This window comes from Mesoplodon densirostris, chromosome 13, assembly GCF_025265405.1.
Source record: "Mesoplodon densirostris isolate mMesDen1 chromosome 13, mMesDen1 primary haplotype, whole genome shotgun sequence".
Lineage (NCBI taxonomy): Eukaryota > Metazoa > Chordata > Mammalia > Artiodactyla > Ziphiidae > Mesoplodon > Mesoplodon densirostris.
Window position 1 is genome coordinate 3,649,644 of NC_082673.1, and position 19,296 is coordinate 3,668,939.

At 41.2% G+C, this 19,296-nt stretch overlaps 1 protein-coding gene across 6 annotated transcripts in view; it reads left to right on the plus strand.

Moving 5' to 3' along the window:
* Positions 1-19,296, plus strand: part of RGS20 (regulator of G protein signaling 20) — a 47,668-nt gene that overhangs the window by 19,924 nt on the left and 8,448 nt on the right. For 3 of the 6 annotated variants that reach the window (XM_060116515.1, XM_060116514.1, XM_060116516.1), the window contains exons 2-4: positions 4,675-4,907; positions 10,900-11,048; positions 17,610-17,696. In XM_060116515.1, coding sequence (XP_059972498.1) covers positions 10,903-11,048; positions 17,610-17,696 — 233 coding nt within the window. In that variant the 5' untranslated portion in view covers positions 4,675-4,907; positions 10,900-10,902. The remainder of the gene's footprint in view (positions 1-4,674; positions 4,908-10,899; positions 11,049-17,609; positions 17,697-19,296) is intronic. The other 3 variants (XM_060116518.1, XM_060116512.1, XM_060116517.1) reach the window with 1 other exon arrangement.

A 19,296-nucleotide genomic window follows, 5' to 3' on the forward strand; every position in this document is an offset into this window, starting at 1 on the left:
AATCATAATTCTAAAAAGTCTATTATTATTAAGCTTTCGGTCGACTTCCCTTACTAGAACAGTGAACCAGCTTTTTCTTAAAATAGTCCCAAAATTATTCAGACAATAAAACCAAAAGAGAAAATTTTGAGAACTCATAGTTTTGCACAGAGGAAGCGTTAAGCTCTCTCCCTCTAAAACCCACTAGCTACTAAAAAATTGTTAGCTTTCTGTGTCATATGAAGTGGAAGACACCGCTTTGATTTGATTTTTGGTCTATTTGTGCTGAAGTTAATGCACGTAATTCCAGCTCGTCCTTAATATTTCATGAGCCAGAGTGAGTTGGATTCTTTCTGGTGATGAGTGTGCCACAGGATAACCTGCCAGCATTCTCCAACTTAAAACCCGCTGACTTCAAGGTCCCACGAAACAGTAGAAACATTGCTATTGACTGGATTCATTTCATTTCCCAGCTGCTCATAACAGGTGCGAGTCTTGAGCAGGCAGAGGGCCTGTTTGTGACTTAATTGGCTTCAGGTGATCCGTGTTTATGCCTGGAGCATGTGATTCAGAGAAAGATGGATTCACCTGTGGCTGTTTTCAGAGCAGGTGGCTAAACCCAGGGAGAGTTCAGCAGTGAAATCTTCCCTGCTGCTTTCACTTGGTCTGTTTTTCAAACTCCATTGTGTAGATTCTTTTTTAATTTTATTGAAGTCTAGTTGATTTACTATGCTGTGTTAATTTCTGCTGTACAGCAAAGTGATTCAGTTATACATATATATATTCCTTTTCATATTCTTTTCCATTATGGTTTATCAGAGGATATTGAATAGAGTTCCCTGTGCTCTACAGTAGGACCTTGTTGTTTATCCATTGTGTAGATTTTTTTTTCTTTTTTTTTTTGGCCATGCCGTGCAGCATGTGGGATCTTAGTTCCCTGACCAGGGATCGAACCCGCACCCCCTGCATTGGAAGCGTGGAGTCTTACCCACTGGACCGCCAGGGAAGTCCCCATTGTGTAGATTCTTGAATGAAAGAGAATCAGCAGCCAAAAAAGACTTCCTGTCGGATTAGTCAGCCTCAAAGCCCCTCATCCTCAGAAATAGCTCCCATCTGGGTTCTGGAAGCCTCGTGCTCAGCACACCAGATTGGCCCTCCTCCCTCACGAACAAGTCCCTTTTAACAGTCCCTTCCCCAGCCTGTGCCCTGGATTTCTTCCAGTCCTACCAGGGGTGAGAGGCTTGGGCTGAGAGGGACCTGGATCATAGCTTCCTCCACCCCCGCCCCCGGGGTGAGCACCAGACCCCAAGGAGAACCTGTAGGAGGCCCACCCAACCCTCCACCATGTCACCACCACCACCGAGCACACCCTGGATGTGCCCGCCCTGCAGGCAGGGTCAGTGCAGAGCCTATAACTAACGTGAATCTGTGAAGAATCATCTTTTGCATCCAGAGGGGAAGTGTGTTAGAAAAAGCTTTCCCAGGCTGGGAAAACTTAGAAGGTAGAAAGACCAAAAGGAGGCTAAAATTAGGAGCAAACTGGGCTAAATGCTCAGAAACATTACTGCAGAGAACAAGGAAATGAGAGTGTCTCTGGAGGATGCTGTGCAGAGAAGATTCCTGGAAGAGCGTTCTTTTGATGCACGTTGGTACCAGTCAAGGGAAGCTCAGAAAACAGCAAAAGAAAAATGAACAGATGTGGCTCCAGAGGAAAGGAGCTTTGTTCCTAATACAGAACAGCAACAAAGACCCAGCCGTTTGAACAGGCTCCAAAAAATATCGAGAGGGATCTTTCTAGGGCGAGACTGAAGAAATAAGGTAAAATGACCGCCCAAGCAGAGTGCTGTGAGAGGAGGCTGGATACTTACGGTCCAGGAGGGAGATTCTCCTTCATTTATTAGATAGTAAACTTTTCTAAAGAGAAACTTCTTACCAACTCTTGGATTACCCTGAAGTAATGTTTGTGTAGGAAAAGGCAGAATAAAGACTTGATTCTCTGTCCTTATTCACCAGTTTTCAAAATCAGTTGGTTCCCTAACATTTTCTAAAAGTAACAGTGAGTGTTTCAGTATCACTATGAAATCACGGCTTTACACACATATGATGTTTCAGTTCATTGCAGGTAATATTCTTATTGATACTTAAACTTTCTCATACTTGGCAGGGGCAGCCTTGTTTATATTTGCTCATGGCTCTGAAGTTTAGCATTTTTATATAATCAAATCTGCCAATCTTTTGTGGTCTCTGGGGGTAACAGTAGTTACATTATGATACATCTAGGCATCTAAATTATGAGGTACTAGCCAACTACTGAATGAATGAGATAGAGCTACATGTCCTGTCCAGGAAGATTTCTGAGACATTTTTAAAGTAAGAAATATAAGGCACAGAGTCACACACAGCATCCAAGGCCATTTAGATAAGCATACTAAAACTATGTTTTAAACTAAAGTTAATTACACGTTCTTAATTTCATAGACGTGGTCCTGGAAAGAATCACATCAAACCTTAAAGCTGGTTATTTCTGGGGGTGGGAAGAGGATTGGAAAGTTCAGAGGAGCTGTGATTTCTCTGTACCTCTGTGTTCCGGATAGAAGCCTAGTTGAATGTTCACCAGCATGTATTCATGTTTTGTTGGGGATTTTTGTTTGTTTTTTAAAAATTAGTTTATTTTCAAGCTCAGGTTTAAATTAATCTTTTGCCTTTGATGAAGTCTTACATCTGAAATTTCATTTGCAAATGGTTTCTGCATTTTGGGCCAAAAGAAATGAAAAAACTGATTGGAATGTCTAAAGACATAAGTGCATGTTAACGTTTCTAAAAATATCATATTAAGTAAAGTAAGTTAGACAAATATCATATGATATCACTTATATGTGGAATCTAAAAAAAGTGATACAAATTAACTTATTTACAAAATAGAAATAGACTCACAGACATAGAAAACAAACTTATGGTTACCAGGGTGAGATAAATTAGGAGTTTGGGATTAACATATACACACTACTATATATAAAATAGATAACCAACAAGGACCTACCATATAGCACAGGGAGCTCTACTCAATATCTTGTAATATCTATAATGGAAAAGAATCTGAAATATATATATATCTGAATGACTTTGCTGTACACTTGAAACTAACACAACATTGTAAATTAACTATACTTCAGTTTTTAAAAATGGTTTAAATTTTTTTTAAAGTAAAAGATAAAAAAATAAAAATATCTGCAGTCTCAAGGGAAACAGCATAATGTCTTGGAGAGAAAGAATGACTCTGTGTGTGTGTTTGTGAATTCTAATCCCACATATGCTATCAACTAGCCATGTGTCTGTGGACAAGTCACTTTAGCTCCTTTGGCCTAAAAATTAGATAGATTAGATCATGTTCAGGTAAAAGTAAGCATCATAACTGGAACTATTATCACATTAGTGTATTTTAAAATGCACGTGTCTGCACTGAGCTATCAAATTTCTGAAAGAGTCCCTTGGACTGACAGGCTGGGACGAAGAAGGAGCATTGGCTGAGGGCTCGGTGACCTGGGCTACGGTCACCTATGTCACCTCAGGGGGTGACTTAAGCCTCTTTAAGCCTTGGTTTCTGTACTGAAAAGAGGAATTAATAACTGTCTTTCCTGGCTAACGAAATTGTGGGAAGGAAGAAATTAGGTGATACATATAAAAGTCTCCTGGAATCTGTAAAACCCCATAAAAATATGAGCATTATTCTCTTAATTAGCCTTGAATACTGCTCAGCCAATCAGACCTTTCAGGTGGGATGTTAATGGAACGACTTTTTCTATATGTGGTACAGTGAAACTCTTTAGCACAGCAGAAGTACAGTCCTTATTTTATATGAGGTATGATGTTAAACAAAGCATCTGTTTTTGTTTGAAGTGTTCATTCATTCAGCCAACCTCTTCTTACCATCCACTCTTCTGAGCACAAAGGTTCCAGCCCTTCTGTGCTCGCTTCAGTGTGATGACTGAACCCACCCACAGAAGGGATAAGAGAATCCCTTAAGGTGGTATTAGACTCTACTTTTCTACCTGTTTTCATTTCTCGAATAAATGAGCAAATATTCTGGGTATACCCAAACACAATAGAAACAAATCATTACTCGAGAAGCAAAGCATTTGGGTTGTGCCTTTGTCTTTTCTGAGACACTTAAGTTGGAGAAACCTAATTCACTCCGGTGTGGGCGGTAGACCACATACGTGTCCTAATGTGAAAAGAACCTCAGTGCTTTGTCAGGTGAAAAAGAGAGGCACGGGGTGGTGTGTATACTGTGCTCCCATTTTCTTAAAAGTGTATAAATGTGTGTAGCTATCTGGAAGGACATACAAAAAACAGATAATGATGTTTTGCTTTAGGAGTTTTCATAGCAAATCCTTCAGTATTGTCTGGTTTTTCCTACCGTGGGTGTGTGTTATTTTCATTTTTAAAATGACTTTTAGTTAATAAATAAAGTCATTAATAAAGTATCACCTTGTGTCATCAGCTCAGCTCTAGATTAAAGTAGCCAGTCATGTGGACGCAAGTGGGGATGATTCATTCTGGAAAGAAGCATTAAAATGGCTTCACAGGAGCCCCTGACTATGTTAGACCTTATCGTGGGTTAAATTGTATCCCCCCCGAAATATGTTGAAGTCTAATATGGCTGAATGTTTGTGTCCCCCCCAACAAAATTCATAGGTTAAATCCTAACCCCTAAAGATGATGGTGTTAGTCGGTGGAGCCCTTGGGAGGCCTCATGAGTGGGATGAATGCTCTCGTAAAAGAGGCTCCAGAGAGATCCCCAGTCCCCTTCACCTTGTGAGGACACAGCAGGAAGGTGCCAGCTCTGAACCACCAGGAAGAGTGTCCTCGCCAGATTGTGACCTGCTGGCTCCCTGATCTCAGACTTCCAGCCTCCAGAACTGTGAGAAGTAAATATCTATTGTTTATAAGCCCCCAGTCTGTGGTCTTTTGTTATGGCAGCTCTAACGGGCTAAGACAAAGTCCTAACCTCGGCACTTGTAAATGTGGCCTTATTTGGAAAAAGGGCTTTTGCAGATGTAATCAAGAGAAGATGAGGTCATACTGGATTAGGATGTCTTTATAAAGAGAGAGAGCTCGGGACACGCAGAGGAATTTCTCCTCTCAAATTTCCTTATGTTCTGGCTTAACTCTTTCAGAGCCCATCGTGTCCTACTGATGATAAGATTGTGTTTCTAAAGGTCGCTGAGGATGGTTTTGAATGTATGTCCTTTAAGGTTCTTGGTTCTCCTTCATCAGGATCTTGTCTATGATTCTACACCTCATGGAACATGGGCTCAGGTCTCAGCCCCTTCTAAGAGAGAAGATTTTTTTCACAAGATTTTTTTCACACAATACTTGATGTTTCATCATATTCCCAATGAGTAATTCAATAATGGCTATTTTTAGAATTTGGAAACCATAATGAAAATAAATAGCTATTCATGGAATCCAACCACCAAGTTCAAGCTTACCAGAAAATAAGAAATAACTTTCCTGAGCTAATCATGGTCTGGTTAAAATTTTTTCTAACTAGTTACTGCTTTCAACTCCAAATTACCAGAAGATTGCGATCAAGATTAAGAATTTACCTTGGGGAACTTCCCTGGTGGCGCAGTGTTTAAGAATCCACCTGCCAATGCAGGGGACATGGGTTCGAGCCCTGGTCTGGGAAGATCCCACATACCATGGAGCAGCTAAGCCCGTGTGCCACAACTCCTGAGCCTGCACTCTAGAGCCCACGAGCCACAACTACTGAGCCCATGCACCGCAACTACTGAAGCCTGCATGCCTGGAGCCCGTGCTTCTCAACAAGAGAAGCCACCGCAGTGAGAACCCACCACACCACAACGAAGAACCAGTGCAGCTAAAAAAAAAAAAGAATTTACCTTATTTACCTTGGCTTTTGCTTGAACTTTGAAAGAATTCTCTTGAATGCTGGGTTCCTAGGACTGGAAAAGCAATGATTGAGTAGGATCATCTCTTAGCTAAGATCCGAATAGTTAATAAACTGCCAACCTATTTTTCCCATTTCCTCAGGCTGTCATAAATTATAGAAAATGCTTCGGAGGTCACTGACATTGGTTTTACATTCATCTAACTTTTAAGCCTCGGGATCCTCAAGCAAAGGCAGCCAGTTACTGGGGCCTCATGTATGTGGCATGCTTGGGTCATCCCAACAGACACTGAAATGACGGCCAGCAGTCTGTGCCAGACACACACCAGGGGAAGAATAGAATAGCACTAGCAAAGGAGCACTGATTCCATGTTACTTAGAAAAAGCAAATGGCAATGAAATGTGTGTGGAGTTCTCCCACACATAAGATGGAGGCGAAGAAAAAGATGCAAGCTAGTTTGGCTAATCAGACCACATATCAGTGTCTGAAAGGATGAGCTGAACTAACATAATTGACAATGACATATTTTTTAAATCTTGTAAATAGGTAGCATTCATCTAATGTATGTTGTTAGTCTTCATATTAACTAGCTATGACATTTTAAAAATTAATTCTCGGACACATGTATATGTATAACTGATTCACTTTGTTATAAAGCAGAAACTAACACACCATTGTAAAGCAATTATACTCCAATAAAGATGTTAGAAAAATTAATTCTCTACAAATATTTAGTGACACTAAATATGCAACTCTCCCATAAGCAACTACCTATTTGCATTTTGAACAAGCCTGCTGTAATTTAAAGCATCTCGATCTGACAATTAAGATGACTAATAATGAAAAGTTCCAGTAAATTTGAAAACTAGATGAAAGGGATGGATTTTTTTCAAAAAATGAAAAATACCATGTTGACTCAAGGCCGGGAAGAAGCTATGAAAAGAACAGAAATCAAAGAGTAAATTGAAAACATCGTCAGCAAGCCATGCCCAAAAGGTTCTAGTAATTTTACTGGCAGATTCTACATATCTTCAGGGAAAAAATAATTCTCTTAGAAAAAAACAAAGATAAATAGATTTTAAAACTCCCTAAAAAATATTACCAAATCAATTTCAGCAGTATAATAAAAGAATAATCATCTTTTAGACCCAACAAGAGTTTACTTAGTAAGGTAAGTGTGATTCAACATTAAGAAATGCATTTGGGGGGCTTCCCTGGTGGCACAGTGGTTAACAATCCGCCTGCCAACACAGGGGGCACGGGTTCGAGCCCTGGTCCAGGAAGATCCCACATGCCACGGAGCAACTAAGCCCGTGCGCCACAACTACTGAGCCTGCGCTCTAGAGCCCGCGAGCCACAACTACTGAGCCCGCGTGCCACAACTACTTAAACCCGCGTGTCTAGAGCCCGTGCTCTGCAACAAGAGAAGCCACCACAATGAGAAGCCCGCGCACCGCAACAAAGAGTAGCCCCCGCTCACCGCAACTAGAGAAAGCCCGCGCACAGCAACGAAGACCCAATGCAGCCTAATTAATTAATTAATTAATTAAATTAAAAAGAAAAAAAGAAATGCATTTGGGACTCCCCTGGCGGTCCAGTGGTCAGGTCTCTGTGCTTCCACTGCAGGGGGCTCAGGTTCAATGCCTGGTCAGGGAACTAAGATCCCACATGCCACCCAGCGTGGCCAAAAAAAAAAAAAAGAAATGCATTAATGTGATTCACTTCATTAACTATTCAAAGGAGGAAATTCATATGATCATCTCAAAAGATCTTTTTTTTTTTTTTGCGGTACGCGGGCCTCTTACTGCTGTGGCCTCTCCCATTATGGAGCACAGGCTCCGGACGCGCAGGCTCAGCGGCCATGGCTCACGGGCCCAGCTGCTCCACAGCATGTGGGATCTTCCTGGACCGGGACACGAACCCGTGTTCCCTGCATTGGCAGGCGGACTCTCAACCACTGCGCCACCAGGGAAGCCCAAGCTGGCACTCTTTATCCCCAGGTTCTGCATCTGTGGATTCAACCAACCTCAGATCAAAAATACTGGGGAAAACTGCAGAAAGTTCCAAAAAATCAAAACTTGAATTTTGCCTTGCACTGGCAACTATTCACATGGCCTTTACATTGTATTAGGTATTACAAGTAATCTAGAGATAATTTAAAGCATCCAGGAGGATGTGCACAGGTTATGTGCAAATACCACATCATTTTATGTAAGGGACTTGAGCATCTGTGAACTTTGGTATCCTGGGGGTGCTGGAACCAGTCCCCCATGGGTGCTGAGGGACAACTGTATTTACAAAGAAATAGGTGTGTACAAGCAAATAAAATATGTTAACTATTAAGATAGGCTGGCACAACTTACTTTATACTATGTAAGCAATATAAGAAAACGTGCTTAACTTGGTAAAGTTATCTTCTCCCAGAAAACTCTGACACACATCACACATACAGGGAAAATACTGTCAGTCTTCTCATTAAAGTCATGAAGAAAACAAAAGTGCCTGACAGTATTTCTACTTTTCAATATTTACTGAACTTCCTGGCCAGTGAAGTAAGACCAAGGAGAGGAAAGAGGTATATACCTTGGAAAGGGACAGGAAGTAAAGTGTGATTATTTATAGACAGTATCTAACTAGGAAACAAGAGATTCTAACAAGAGAATTAACAGGAAGACTCCTAAAACTAAGAGAAGTCAATAGAGAGGTCAGATAGAGTGTCATTAGCCTGCCTAGACTCTGAAGTAACTATTTAGAAACATGGGGCTGGGGGAGGTATTTACAACAGCAGCAAAAATTGACCTCTACAATATTCAGGAAAAAAACCTATCAAAAATATGCAGAACCTGTTTGAGGACAACTCTTGAACTGTACATAAGACAGGGTTTCAATGAATAGCTATTTCATGACCGACTGGGGAGACCCAGTCTCGCAAGGACGTTGAAACCCACTGACAGGACCACGTCACAATCCTTCCTTCTTTTGAGAAGCAATGGGGATTTTGTTTTTCATGAGGCAAGGTGCATCGGTATCTCTGAGGAAATACGTTACCCGGGGCATCTGGGGCTGAAAGCATCTTTGTTTGGAGACCGTGCTGACGTGTCCTTGCCTCTCCGTGTCCTGAACGAAGTGAAACCCTTGTCAGGCTCTGGCTGCACTGAAATGCCGCGGATGCGGTGAGAAAGTGATGCCAGAGGAGCCTGGCTTCTCCCCCAGGGGCATTCAAAGGGGTCCACTCAGGAGGCTGGACCACCCAGGCTGGGCGCTGTGGACGGTGTTGTAAGAACTGTTGTGGCTGTGGAGGAAGGAACAGTAAATCCCTCTGTTCTGTCTTGGAACGTACATCCCAGGATGATTAAAAGACAAGGGCCAATCCTGAGTAGTAGTTACCGTCCAAGCTCCTATGCTCGCCTCAGGACAGGCCAGTAAATCAAGAGACGGGCTGTTGAGGCAGGGAACAGCGACTTTATCCGGAAAGCCAGCAGACCAAGAAGTTGGTGGACTAAGGTCTCAAAGAACCATCTTCCGCAAATTAGGGTTCAGGCTTCTTTTGTACTCAAAGGGGAGGGAGTCAAGTCGAGCATTTCCTGGTTCTAGTCCGCCTCCGGAAGGGCTGCGTTCATTTCTTCCTTCCTGCAGCCATCCACAGGTGGGCCCTGTGGGTCAGGATGTTTCTTGTGAGCTAAACAAAGGTATTTTAGCTTCACGCTCATGACCGGGAGGCAGGGTTCTCAGAGATGGGCTGTTATGCATCATTTAAGCTTCTAGGCAACATCCCTTTAGTGATGAACTTGTAATAGAACAATGGTTCTTCCATATTACACAGTCATCCCTGATAGGTACTGAAACAGATGTCATTTCTCACAAATATTTCTCATAAATCCAGTGTGGTCCTAATCAGATTCCCACATGGTATTGATGAGCTGATTCCAAAATTCCACTGGAACACAAACAGGCAAGAACAGCCAAAAAGGTTTTTTGGTTTTAATTCATAACCTTTTTTTTTTTTTTTTTTTGCCCTGGCTGTGCCATGGCAGCTTGTGGGATCTCAGTTCCTCGGCCAGGAATTGAACCTGTGAAAGCCCAGTATCCTAACCACTAGGCCACCAGGGAACTCCCTGGTTTTAATTCATGAAGAGAATTTAACTTACCCAATATGAAAACATACAATAAAAGTATGATCATTAAAACAAAGTCCAACAGCATATAAGGATAAGTAATAGTAGGGATAGATAAATCTAATGTTGGAATAGAATATCAAATTCAGAATTTGATTCCAAGGATCTACTTAAGGTTCTTTAACACAGATTGGATTTTTTTTTTTACCCTACCAACAATTCAAACCATTGTATCAAAAATAAAAACGGACACAGCAATTTCTCGTTTCTTATGCTGCGTTTATATTTCTCTCCTTCAACCATTCCTGTAGTTCTCAGGCAAGGCGAGGGATGAAGCGGTTTCTGACCACGCAATGTCCAGGGAGGAAGGCCAGGGCACCGTCCCTACAGGTGGCAGGATGGGTGTGGGTCACTGTCCTGAGCCGGGCTCGCGTCCTGGGCATCCCTGAGCAGGACTGTGCGCGGGCGCCGCTCCAAGGGCTTTGCAGCTGCGATCCAGCTGCCCCTGTAACTGCCCCCTCACGATGGTCCAGCGGGGGCCGGGGGTGGGGGGACTCGAGCTGTGAAACGCACCTGTGGTAGGTCCTCACCGCGATGTCTGAGGGATGTGATGCCAGCGTCTGTCTCCTTGATCCAACTGTGAGCGCCTTAGCACAGGGACCCCCCATTCGTCGTTTCACTCCTAGAATTTATCACAGTGCTTCTAGACAGGGAATAAATGTTGGGTCAATGAATGGATTGTAAGCACCAAATTTTACCAGAATTAGCAGGAATGATCTGGAGAGAGTCACACCGCATCTTCTCAATGATCCAAACGACAGTGGAACCGGAATCTCCAGCTTCTGTGGTGCTAACTCTGCCCCGCCCCCCTTTTACTTTCCCTGTTGCAGCCGATGGGATCAGAACGCATGGAGATGCGAAAGCGGCAGGTGTGCGCCGCCCAAGGGCCCGCAGCCTCCGCCCCAGGCCAGCACGGAGTGGGGAACCGGGGGTCCAACGCTTGCTGCTTCTGCTGGTGCTGCTGTTGTAGCTGTTCTTGGTAAGGTTTGCGGCTTTTCATGAACGCGCTCCTGGTAGGAAAACGGCACCCTGAATGGTGCCAGTTGATGATGAATGCAGTAAGTGCTTTGAAGCAACTGCTATATGCCTGCCTCTGATGTGGGTTCTGTAAAGGACGACAACAAAAACAAACAAACAAACCCAAGAGGAGGCTGCATCCTAGCTCTGGAGAGACATATGCAAACCCCTGAAATCAGGCTAACTACTGTATATCAAATATCTAATGAACAAGCTAAGGCAGCTGACGATTGAATATGAATATCTGAGCAGAAAGGAATGAACTCAAGGCCCTCCAGCTGGTAACAAAGGCTTCATGGAGGGCTTAGGATTTAATCTGGGTCTTTAAGTTTAGGGTTATGAAGGAGAATGCGCCTGCATTTTATATTCTGCTGCTTCTGTTTTATCAATATTGTTTTTTAATACAGAAAAATGTCAAAAACTAAGCTTGACAGAGAGAGGAAAATCTAAAAATATAGGCTCACTTACTAGTAGTGGAAGATACACAATCATTGCTTTAAAAAAAGAGATACAGCTTTAGCATTTGAGTCACTGTTGAAGATCTGGAGAAACGGGGCTGATTTACACCCAGAAATCACAGGAACCTTAGGTTGCGTTTCTGAAATCTTGGATATGAAACGTGCTTTGTGACAGCCAAATGCGTGCATAGATTTAGGCAATTCAATTATTGTAAATTTATTTGGGCTTGACTGCAGGTTAGACCAGACCTCACTATCCCGTGGAGAAGAAGGAAAACTGGGATTGATCAGGGAGGTAGAACCATTAGAACTGGGGGTGGGCGGGCTGGAGGCTGAAGGTGAAAAGTCCAGGACAGTTTGGGCTGTTCCTGCTTGCCTCGGGCTGGTGTTAATTTCCAAAAAGTTCGAGGCCGGTGCCTCTGAGGATGGATGTTACCCTGATGCTGGGAGGTCTGTTCATTCAGGATGGAACCCCAGACTCAAGTGGGAATATGGGAGAGAGTGGCTGACCAGAGCCTAGCAGCCCGGAGTTTAAAGTGAGCCTTCAGCCCTGACAAGGGGTCTAGAGGACCCGGCAGGAGACGGGAGGAAAGGGCGCGTTGGCCCCCCGACGCACCGAGGTTGCCAGGACCCCCGCTAGTCGGGGAGGGGACCTGCCAGGGGTGAAGAGACTGCACTGAGGCCCCTTTTCCACCCTTTCACTCTGCTCATCAGGCTCAGTGAGATGATGCCTGAGACGTGTGCAAAGGTGTCCCTGTGCAGGAGGGATGCCACCTGGCATTTACCCCATCCCCCCTTCCCTGCTCTGGTGCCTTGGGATGGCACAGGAGGTGGGGACCCTGGCCTGAACAATGTCCGGGACTGATGGTGTATGGGCGACAGGTGGTGATGGATCCCAGAGCAGCCTCCTCCTGCTAACGTCACCCAGGGCGAATAAAATATAAATTATAAATAAAATATAAATCTGTACCTGGACATCCTCATCATAGCCAGCACCCGTGTAGCACGTGGTACGTGTGTCTACGAAAGACAAGAGAGCAATGTCTTCAAAGTACGGGAGCAAAGTAACAGAAAACTTAGTCAAACTATAACTCAGGAGTGTAGGTAACATAAGTCATTTTCAGACATACAAAGGCCAAGAGAGGTAACTGCCTTCAGACCCTCCCTAAAGAACTAAGGATGCATTCAAGGGTAAAAAGGGTAAAAAGTGAACCCAGAGGGCAGTCATGGGAAACAAGTAACACTGATGAATACAAAAGAAGCAAACACAGCTGTAAAACTTGGTATTTAATTTTGTGTTAGAAAGTGTAAATCCAGAGCCATAAACAAATAACCTCATGTTAACAATCAACAAATCAAATACCTCAGTCTTTCTTAAGAAAAAACTATAAGAACATTTTCTTTCAAAATTAATGATATTTATGCTTAGTCAGAAATGGAACATCGATTTTTCCACATCAAGGGAAGACAATAAAAGGAATACTGGGGCTTCCCTGGTGGCGCAGTGGTTAAGCATCCGCCTGCCAGTGCAGGGGATACGGGTTCAAGCCCCATTCTGGGAAGGTCCCACATGCTGCGGAGCAACTAAGCCCGTGCACCACAACTACTGAGCCTTTGCTCTAGAGCCCGCGAACCACAACTACTGAGCCCGCGTGCTACAACTACTGAGCCTGCGCTCTAGAGCCCGCGAACCACAACTACTGAAACCTGCATGCCACAACTACTGAGCCCGCGTGCTACAACTACTGAGCCTGCGCTCTAGAGCCCACATGCGACAACTACTGAAGCCCACACGCCTAGAGCCCATGCTCCGCAACAAGAGAAGCCCGTGCACCACAACAAAGAGTAGCCCCCGCTCACTACAACTAGAGAAAGCCCGTGCACAGCAACAAAGACCCAATGCACCCCCAAAAAATTTATAATTTTTAAAAATTAAAAAAAATACTGAAAACTTTATCAGCATGTGGCAAAGGTGGCTTTAGCAAAAGAAAGAATGAGCTATTCTACAAATACCCAGATTCCTGGCATTAGGTGACCAGCTCATCCCAGTTGCCTGGTTGGTTTCAACATTGAAAGTCCTATGTCCCATAAAACCCATGAGCCCTAGACAAACTGGGAAGGTTGGTCACCCTACCTGGTATCCAAATCCATAGAAACAGATTTATATTCCTATATTGCATCATGTAAAAAATTAATCTCCCAAGATCAACTCCAGATGGCTTAAAAGCCTAAACGTGAATATCCAAGAGGAAGACACAAGATAATATCTTTATGATCTTGGTGTTGGGAAGAATTACTTTTAAAAAGAAAGAGGAAAATCTGTAAAAGGAAGAGATTCATAAATTTGGCTACATTAAAATATTAAAATATGCTAGCAGGAAAAATAAAAACACATTTCATCCAAAGACTTGTACATGAACATTCATTGCATCATGATTCACCCTGTGAGAGGGGTCATAACAGCATTAATCTGATTGAGAAAAACTGAAAATATCTGGATAGATGCTTTGTGGTGTAGTTATGTAATGGGACACCATCCGGCTTTTAAATGCATGTGCTTTTAAAGGAGAAAAAGGAGAAAAAGCAACTTGTAAAGCAATGCATATTTACAAAGTTTGGAAATATGTGCATATCTATATATTTTTCTTTATTTATTTATACATTTTTAGAGAGGGTAGGGTAACTGTGAATTGTAATGATAACCACAAAAATAAGTGTGGTGGTTATCTCAGGAGAAGAAAGAGGGACATAGGTTGGGAAAAAAGTGCGTGGAAAACTTCAACTGTTCCAATATTTGATTTCCTTGATTTTTTTCACAACATGCTTTTGAGATTTATCCATGTTGATAGTACACAGTGAGTCCATTTTTGTTTTTCAGAGTGATTTTTTTTATTCGTTTACAAGAATCCATTTCTAAGAAAGGTAAATGGCAATTAGTTTTCTAAGCCCTTGTATTATCTTTCTCAAAATCCTGCTTTCTGGCCTTCAGGCGTTTCATTTTATAAAAGAAGTCATGCAGAGTCTTGATCTCTTGAAAATAAACTTTTTGTTTTCCTTTCTAGAAGACTGAAGACATTTTTCCTCTTTATAACAACTCTAAACTTTACCAAAAGAGACCTAAGCAGGGGTCTTCTTTTATTGAATATTTCTTCAAAGTGGTGAGCAACTATTTTGGCTTCTATCAGCATTTTCTTATACTACTTTAACAATAAAAATAAATTCAGGTTCAAAAAGTTGACACAAAATATATTACTGTTTTTCAAGAACACATTGTCTCCTAAGAAATATTCCTACTTTTAAAAAAATGAGACATGGAAAAAATGCCAAAGCTTAAGTACATATTGCATTATTTATTCATAATACAACTTACAGTTCTTTTAAGAATCTTGTGTCAAATTCATCCTTCCTTTTCCTCTTTGCTTTTTCATACCCGCTGTGTAGTACTGTTTTCTCTTACGAAAGAAGTCTGTGACGTCGGGCAGTATTAATACTCCTGCAGAGAGCGTAGCACCCAGATGCCTTTCAAATTCGTTTTTGTTTTTGTTTTAAGAAACCATCATTTACTGAAACTGTTAGCCCTGGCGTCATGAAAACAACAAGAAAAAGGGGTTCCTGCATGGCTAATGACTGCACTTAAAAGAAAAATAGAGCTACACACAAACACACAATTACTGAAAATTCATAAATGCCTGAAAATAGAATAAAAGACGTTTATAAAATGGTGTAAAGAATGTTAAGGAAAGGCATAATAAAAGAATAGAAAAGACAGTACAGAGGCAATAGTAAGATAAAGCAAACTCAACTAATCAACGATAAAAATCCATTTTGATATTAATGGGAAACTAAAAGCATTCCTGCTAAAATCAAGAACAAGGCAAGGGGGACTTCCCTGGTGGCGCAGTGGTTAAGAATCCACCTGCCAAGTCAGGGGACATGGGTTCGAGCCCTGGTCCGGGAAAATCCCACATGCCGCAGAGCAACTAATCCCATGTGCCCCAACTACTGAAGCCCACGCACCTAGAGAAGCACCGCAACAAGAGAAGCCACTGCAATGAGAAGTCCACGCGCTGCAACGAAGAGTAGCCCCTGCTCGCTGCAACTAGAGAAAGCCCGCACACAGCAACGAAGACCCAACGCAGCCAAAAATAAATAATCAATTTTTTAAAAAAAGAACAAGGCAAGGCTGTCCAGGATCTTCCCTGTTATTCAACACTGTGCTTTAAGGATCAGACAAGAAAAAACAACTGGAGGCCTAAGGATTGGGAAAGAAGAGGAAAAGCTCCCTGTTTGCTGATGATATGAGAATTCCCTTGAGAATGCCAGGGGAATTGTTGCTAAGCTGACACAAACACAAAAGAGAGAAATCAAATTAACAAAAAATAATAGCTTTCAGAATGTCAAGAACTCTTACAATTCAAAAATAAAAAGACAAACCAATTTAAAAATGGGTGAAGGATCTGAATAGATATGTCTCCAAAGAAGATGTACAACTAGCTGAAAAATACTTGTAAAGATGCTCAAATGTCATGAGTCATTAGCAAAATGCAAACCAAAAGCACAATGTGATACCACTTCATAACCGCCTAAATGGCTAGAATAAGAAAGACAGACAACAGTAAGTGTTGGCAAGGGTGTGGAGGAATTGGCTCCCTCCAACATTGCTGGTGGGCGTGTGAGATGGTGCAGCTGCTTTGGAGAACAGTTTGGGCCTTCCTCAAAATGTTAACAATAGGGTTACGAAATGACAGCATTTCCACTCCTGGGTATCTAAACAGGAGAAATAAAAACAGACAGCCACACAAACACTTGTACATGACTGTCCATAGTGGAATTATTTACAAATAGCCCCGACGTGCAAACAACCTAACTCTTCATCAGCCGATGAATGGATAACAAATTGTGATATATCCAGGCAATGGAATAGTATTCAGGCACAAAAAGGAATAATGTCGTGAAACATGCTACAACATGAATGAACCTTAAACCAGTATTCCAGGTGAAAGAAGCCAGCCACCCAGGACCACATATGGTGTGATCCAGAACAGACATGTCTTAGAGAACAAACTAGTGGTTACCACTGGGGAGAGGGAAGGGGAAGCGGCCATAGAGGGGTGGCGGAGAAAAGGGTTACTATGGGATTGTACGAAAGCATGTGTGTGAAACTTTTGAAAATTGTAAAGCACTGTAGAATTTAAAGAATCTTTCATTCAATGAAAAAGAATAGACATATCTCTAGAGACAGGAAGCAGATTAGTGTATGTTGAGGGCTGGTGTAGGTCAGAGGTAGTGTGTCATGAGCAGTGGCTGACAACAGGTCTGGGGCTTCTTTTCGGGGTGATGAAAATGTGAAATTAGATAGTAGTGAGGGTCATACAACCTTGTGATTATGCTAAAAACCACTGAGTTGTACACTTTAAAGAGGCAACTTTATGATGTAAAAATGATGGTTCAGTAAAGTTATTAAGAAATTACCTTCAAACGTACAAACAATAAAGTTAGAAGATGAGATGGAAGTGAAAATTCCATTTACTATAACAACAGAAATACCTGGAATAAATTTACAAATGAAGGTACAAAACGTGTATAAGGAAACAAACTCTCTTGAAAGATACAATAGAGATTTTGATTGTACACTTTCCTGGCTTTCTTTCATACTTTCATATGTGTGCCTGTAAATACATAAAATCTCCATTTTCACTGGGAAACAAAGTCTGGAGAATGTATACCTTTTTTCAAGGTTCAGGAAACAAAATGAAAACCGAAAACATTCCTGAAAATCTGAACTTTTTACTAATTTCTAATGGACATGTTTTATGAAAAGAATTATTATTCTAAATGTAAACTCTCTCAATGAGTGTAGACCATAGTATTATAAATAGAATTAATTTTGCTAACACTTTATTGTCATACTTTTGGTTTTCTTAAGAATACAAAGAATTGTCACTTTTATCAAGAAAAGAAATTAATTCTACTTGGTAACCTGGAGTTCTCTGAAATATTTGTAAAAAATCCTTCCTTGATACAAAATGATCTCAACTAACACGTGTCTGTCTTATTTCTTGCAGTCTCACTGTTAGAAACCAAGAGGAACAGACACTCAGGACTGCTTCCTATGAGCTCAGAACAGAAGACCTTCCCACCTGTGAAGAAAGGTAAAATCTCATAGTGTTTAACTCACTAAATCGACAGAAATGCTAACCTTATTATTTTTTCCTTCCAGTTTTATTGAGATATAATTGACATTCAGCACCGTGTCAGCCTAAGGAGAACAGCATAATGATTTGACTTGTATACGGCATGAAATGATGATCAAAATAAGTTTAGTGAACATCCATCCTCTCATAGATTCTCAACCAGATTTTTTTTTGCATTTTTGTTTCAATAGAACACAGTTTCTCTAACTGCAATTTAATAGTATCAAATCATAAGTTGCATCACATTTTCACTCTGCAGAATTCTTTTTTTTTCTTTAAGTTATTTATTTATTTATTTATTTTGTGGCCATGCCGTGAGGCATGCAAGATCTTAGTTCCCCAACCAGGGATTGAACCCAGGCCCCCTGCATTGGGAGCTCAGAGTCTTAACCACTAGACCACCAGGGAAGTCTCTGCAGAATTCCTTTTAATTCATTGTATGACAGGGAGAAAAATCAGTTCCACTGTTAATCTAATGCCTGTTAATCACAAATAGAAATTGATGCTTCTTGGCAAAACATATGACATCATTTTATTTTTATGTGATTTACTTTTTTAAATAAAAAGAACATAATGAAATACACAAGTTAGGGTTTCAGGAAAATTTTAAAGGTCCATTTTTTTTCTTAACTATAAATTTATACTTTAGTAAATGTATCATTTTTTAAGTATTTTGAGAAAAACGTTGGAAAAACACACAAATTACTTTCCATAATGCCAAATTTTAAAATTGTCTTTTTTCCTTCCCGTATTATCTATGGATTTACTTCCACTTACTGATTCTTATTCCTTTTCTTTGTGTTATGCCAACATAAGTGCAGGCAATAGACAAATATACTAAAAGCATTGTTCAAATAGGTCTTGTCTTAAATTATTTATTTTTGAGGGGGGCAAAAAACAAGTAACCTAAAAGTTTACTTAAAATATTTTTCTTCATTCTTTATTTTATTTATTTTTACCCAGATATTTCAAAGTCTAGGATGCATATTAAAATCTTCCACAATTCATGAATCTGTTAAAAACAGCTTTTATCTTATACATTTCAGTGTACTGAATTCTGCACCAAGGCTTGAGGCTTTGAGTCCTGTCTGGAACCAGAAAGCCCTCGTCTGGTCCTGCCTCTGTCCACCCTGCCTGTACGACCTTGGGCACTTAGCAGCCACATACTGCCTCAGTTTCCCTGTGTGTAAAATGGGGATAATAACAGTGTATTGTGACTCAGCCAAAGAAGGGTTGTCGTGAGCACTGAGTAACCAGTAAAGCACTGAGAACAGAGCCAGGCAAGAGGGAAGGATTCCATGTATATCGGCCATTATTTGTTCTCAGTCATATCCAATAATATAAAATGACTCTTTATCCAATTTGATGCCTTTTGCTTCCATTTCTATTTAGATATTAATCTTATTCATCTACATTTCCCTCATATATCTTTGCCTATTTGTTTATAATTTTTGGTAGTATTTTGTATGCTTCCCGAAAATAGCATTATGTTGGATTTTCGCCCAGTTTGAGTCTCTGTCACTCAACTGGGAATTAAAATCCAATTACATTGGGTCAG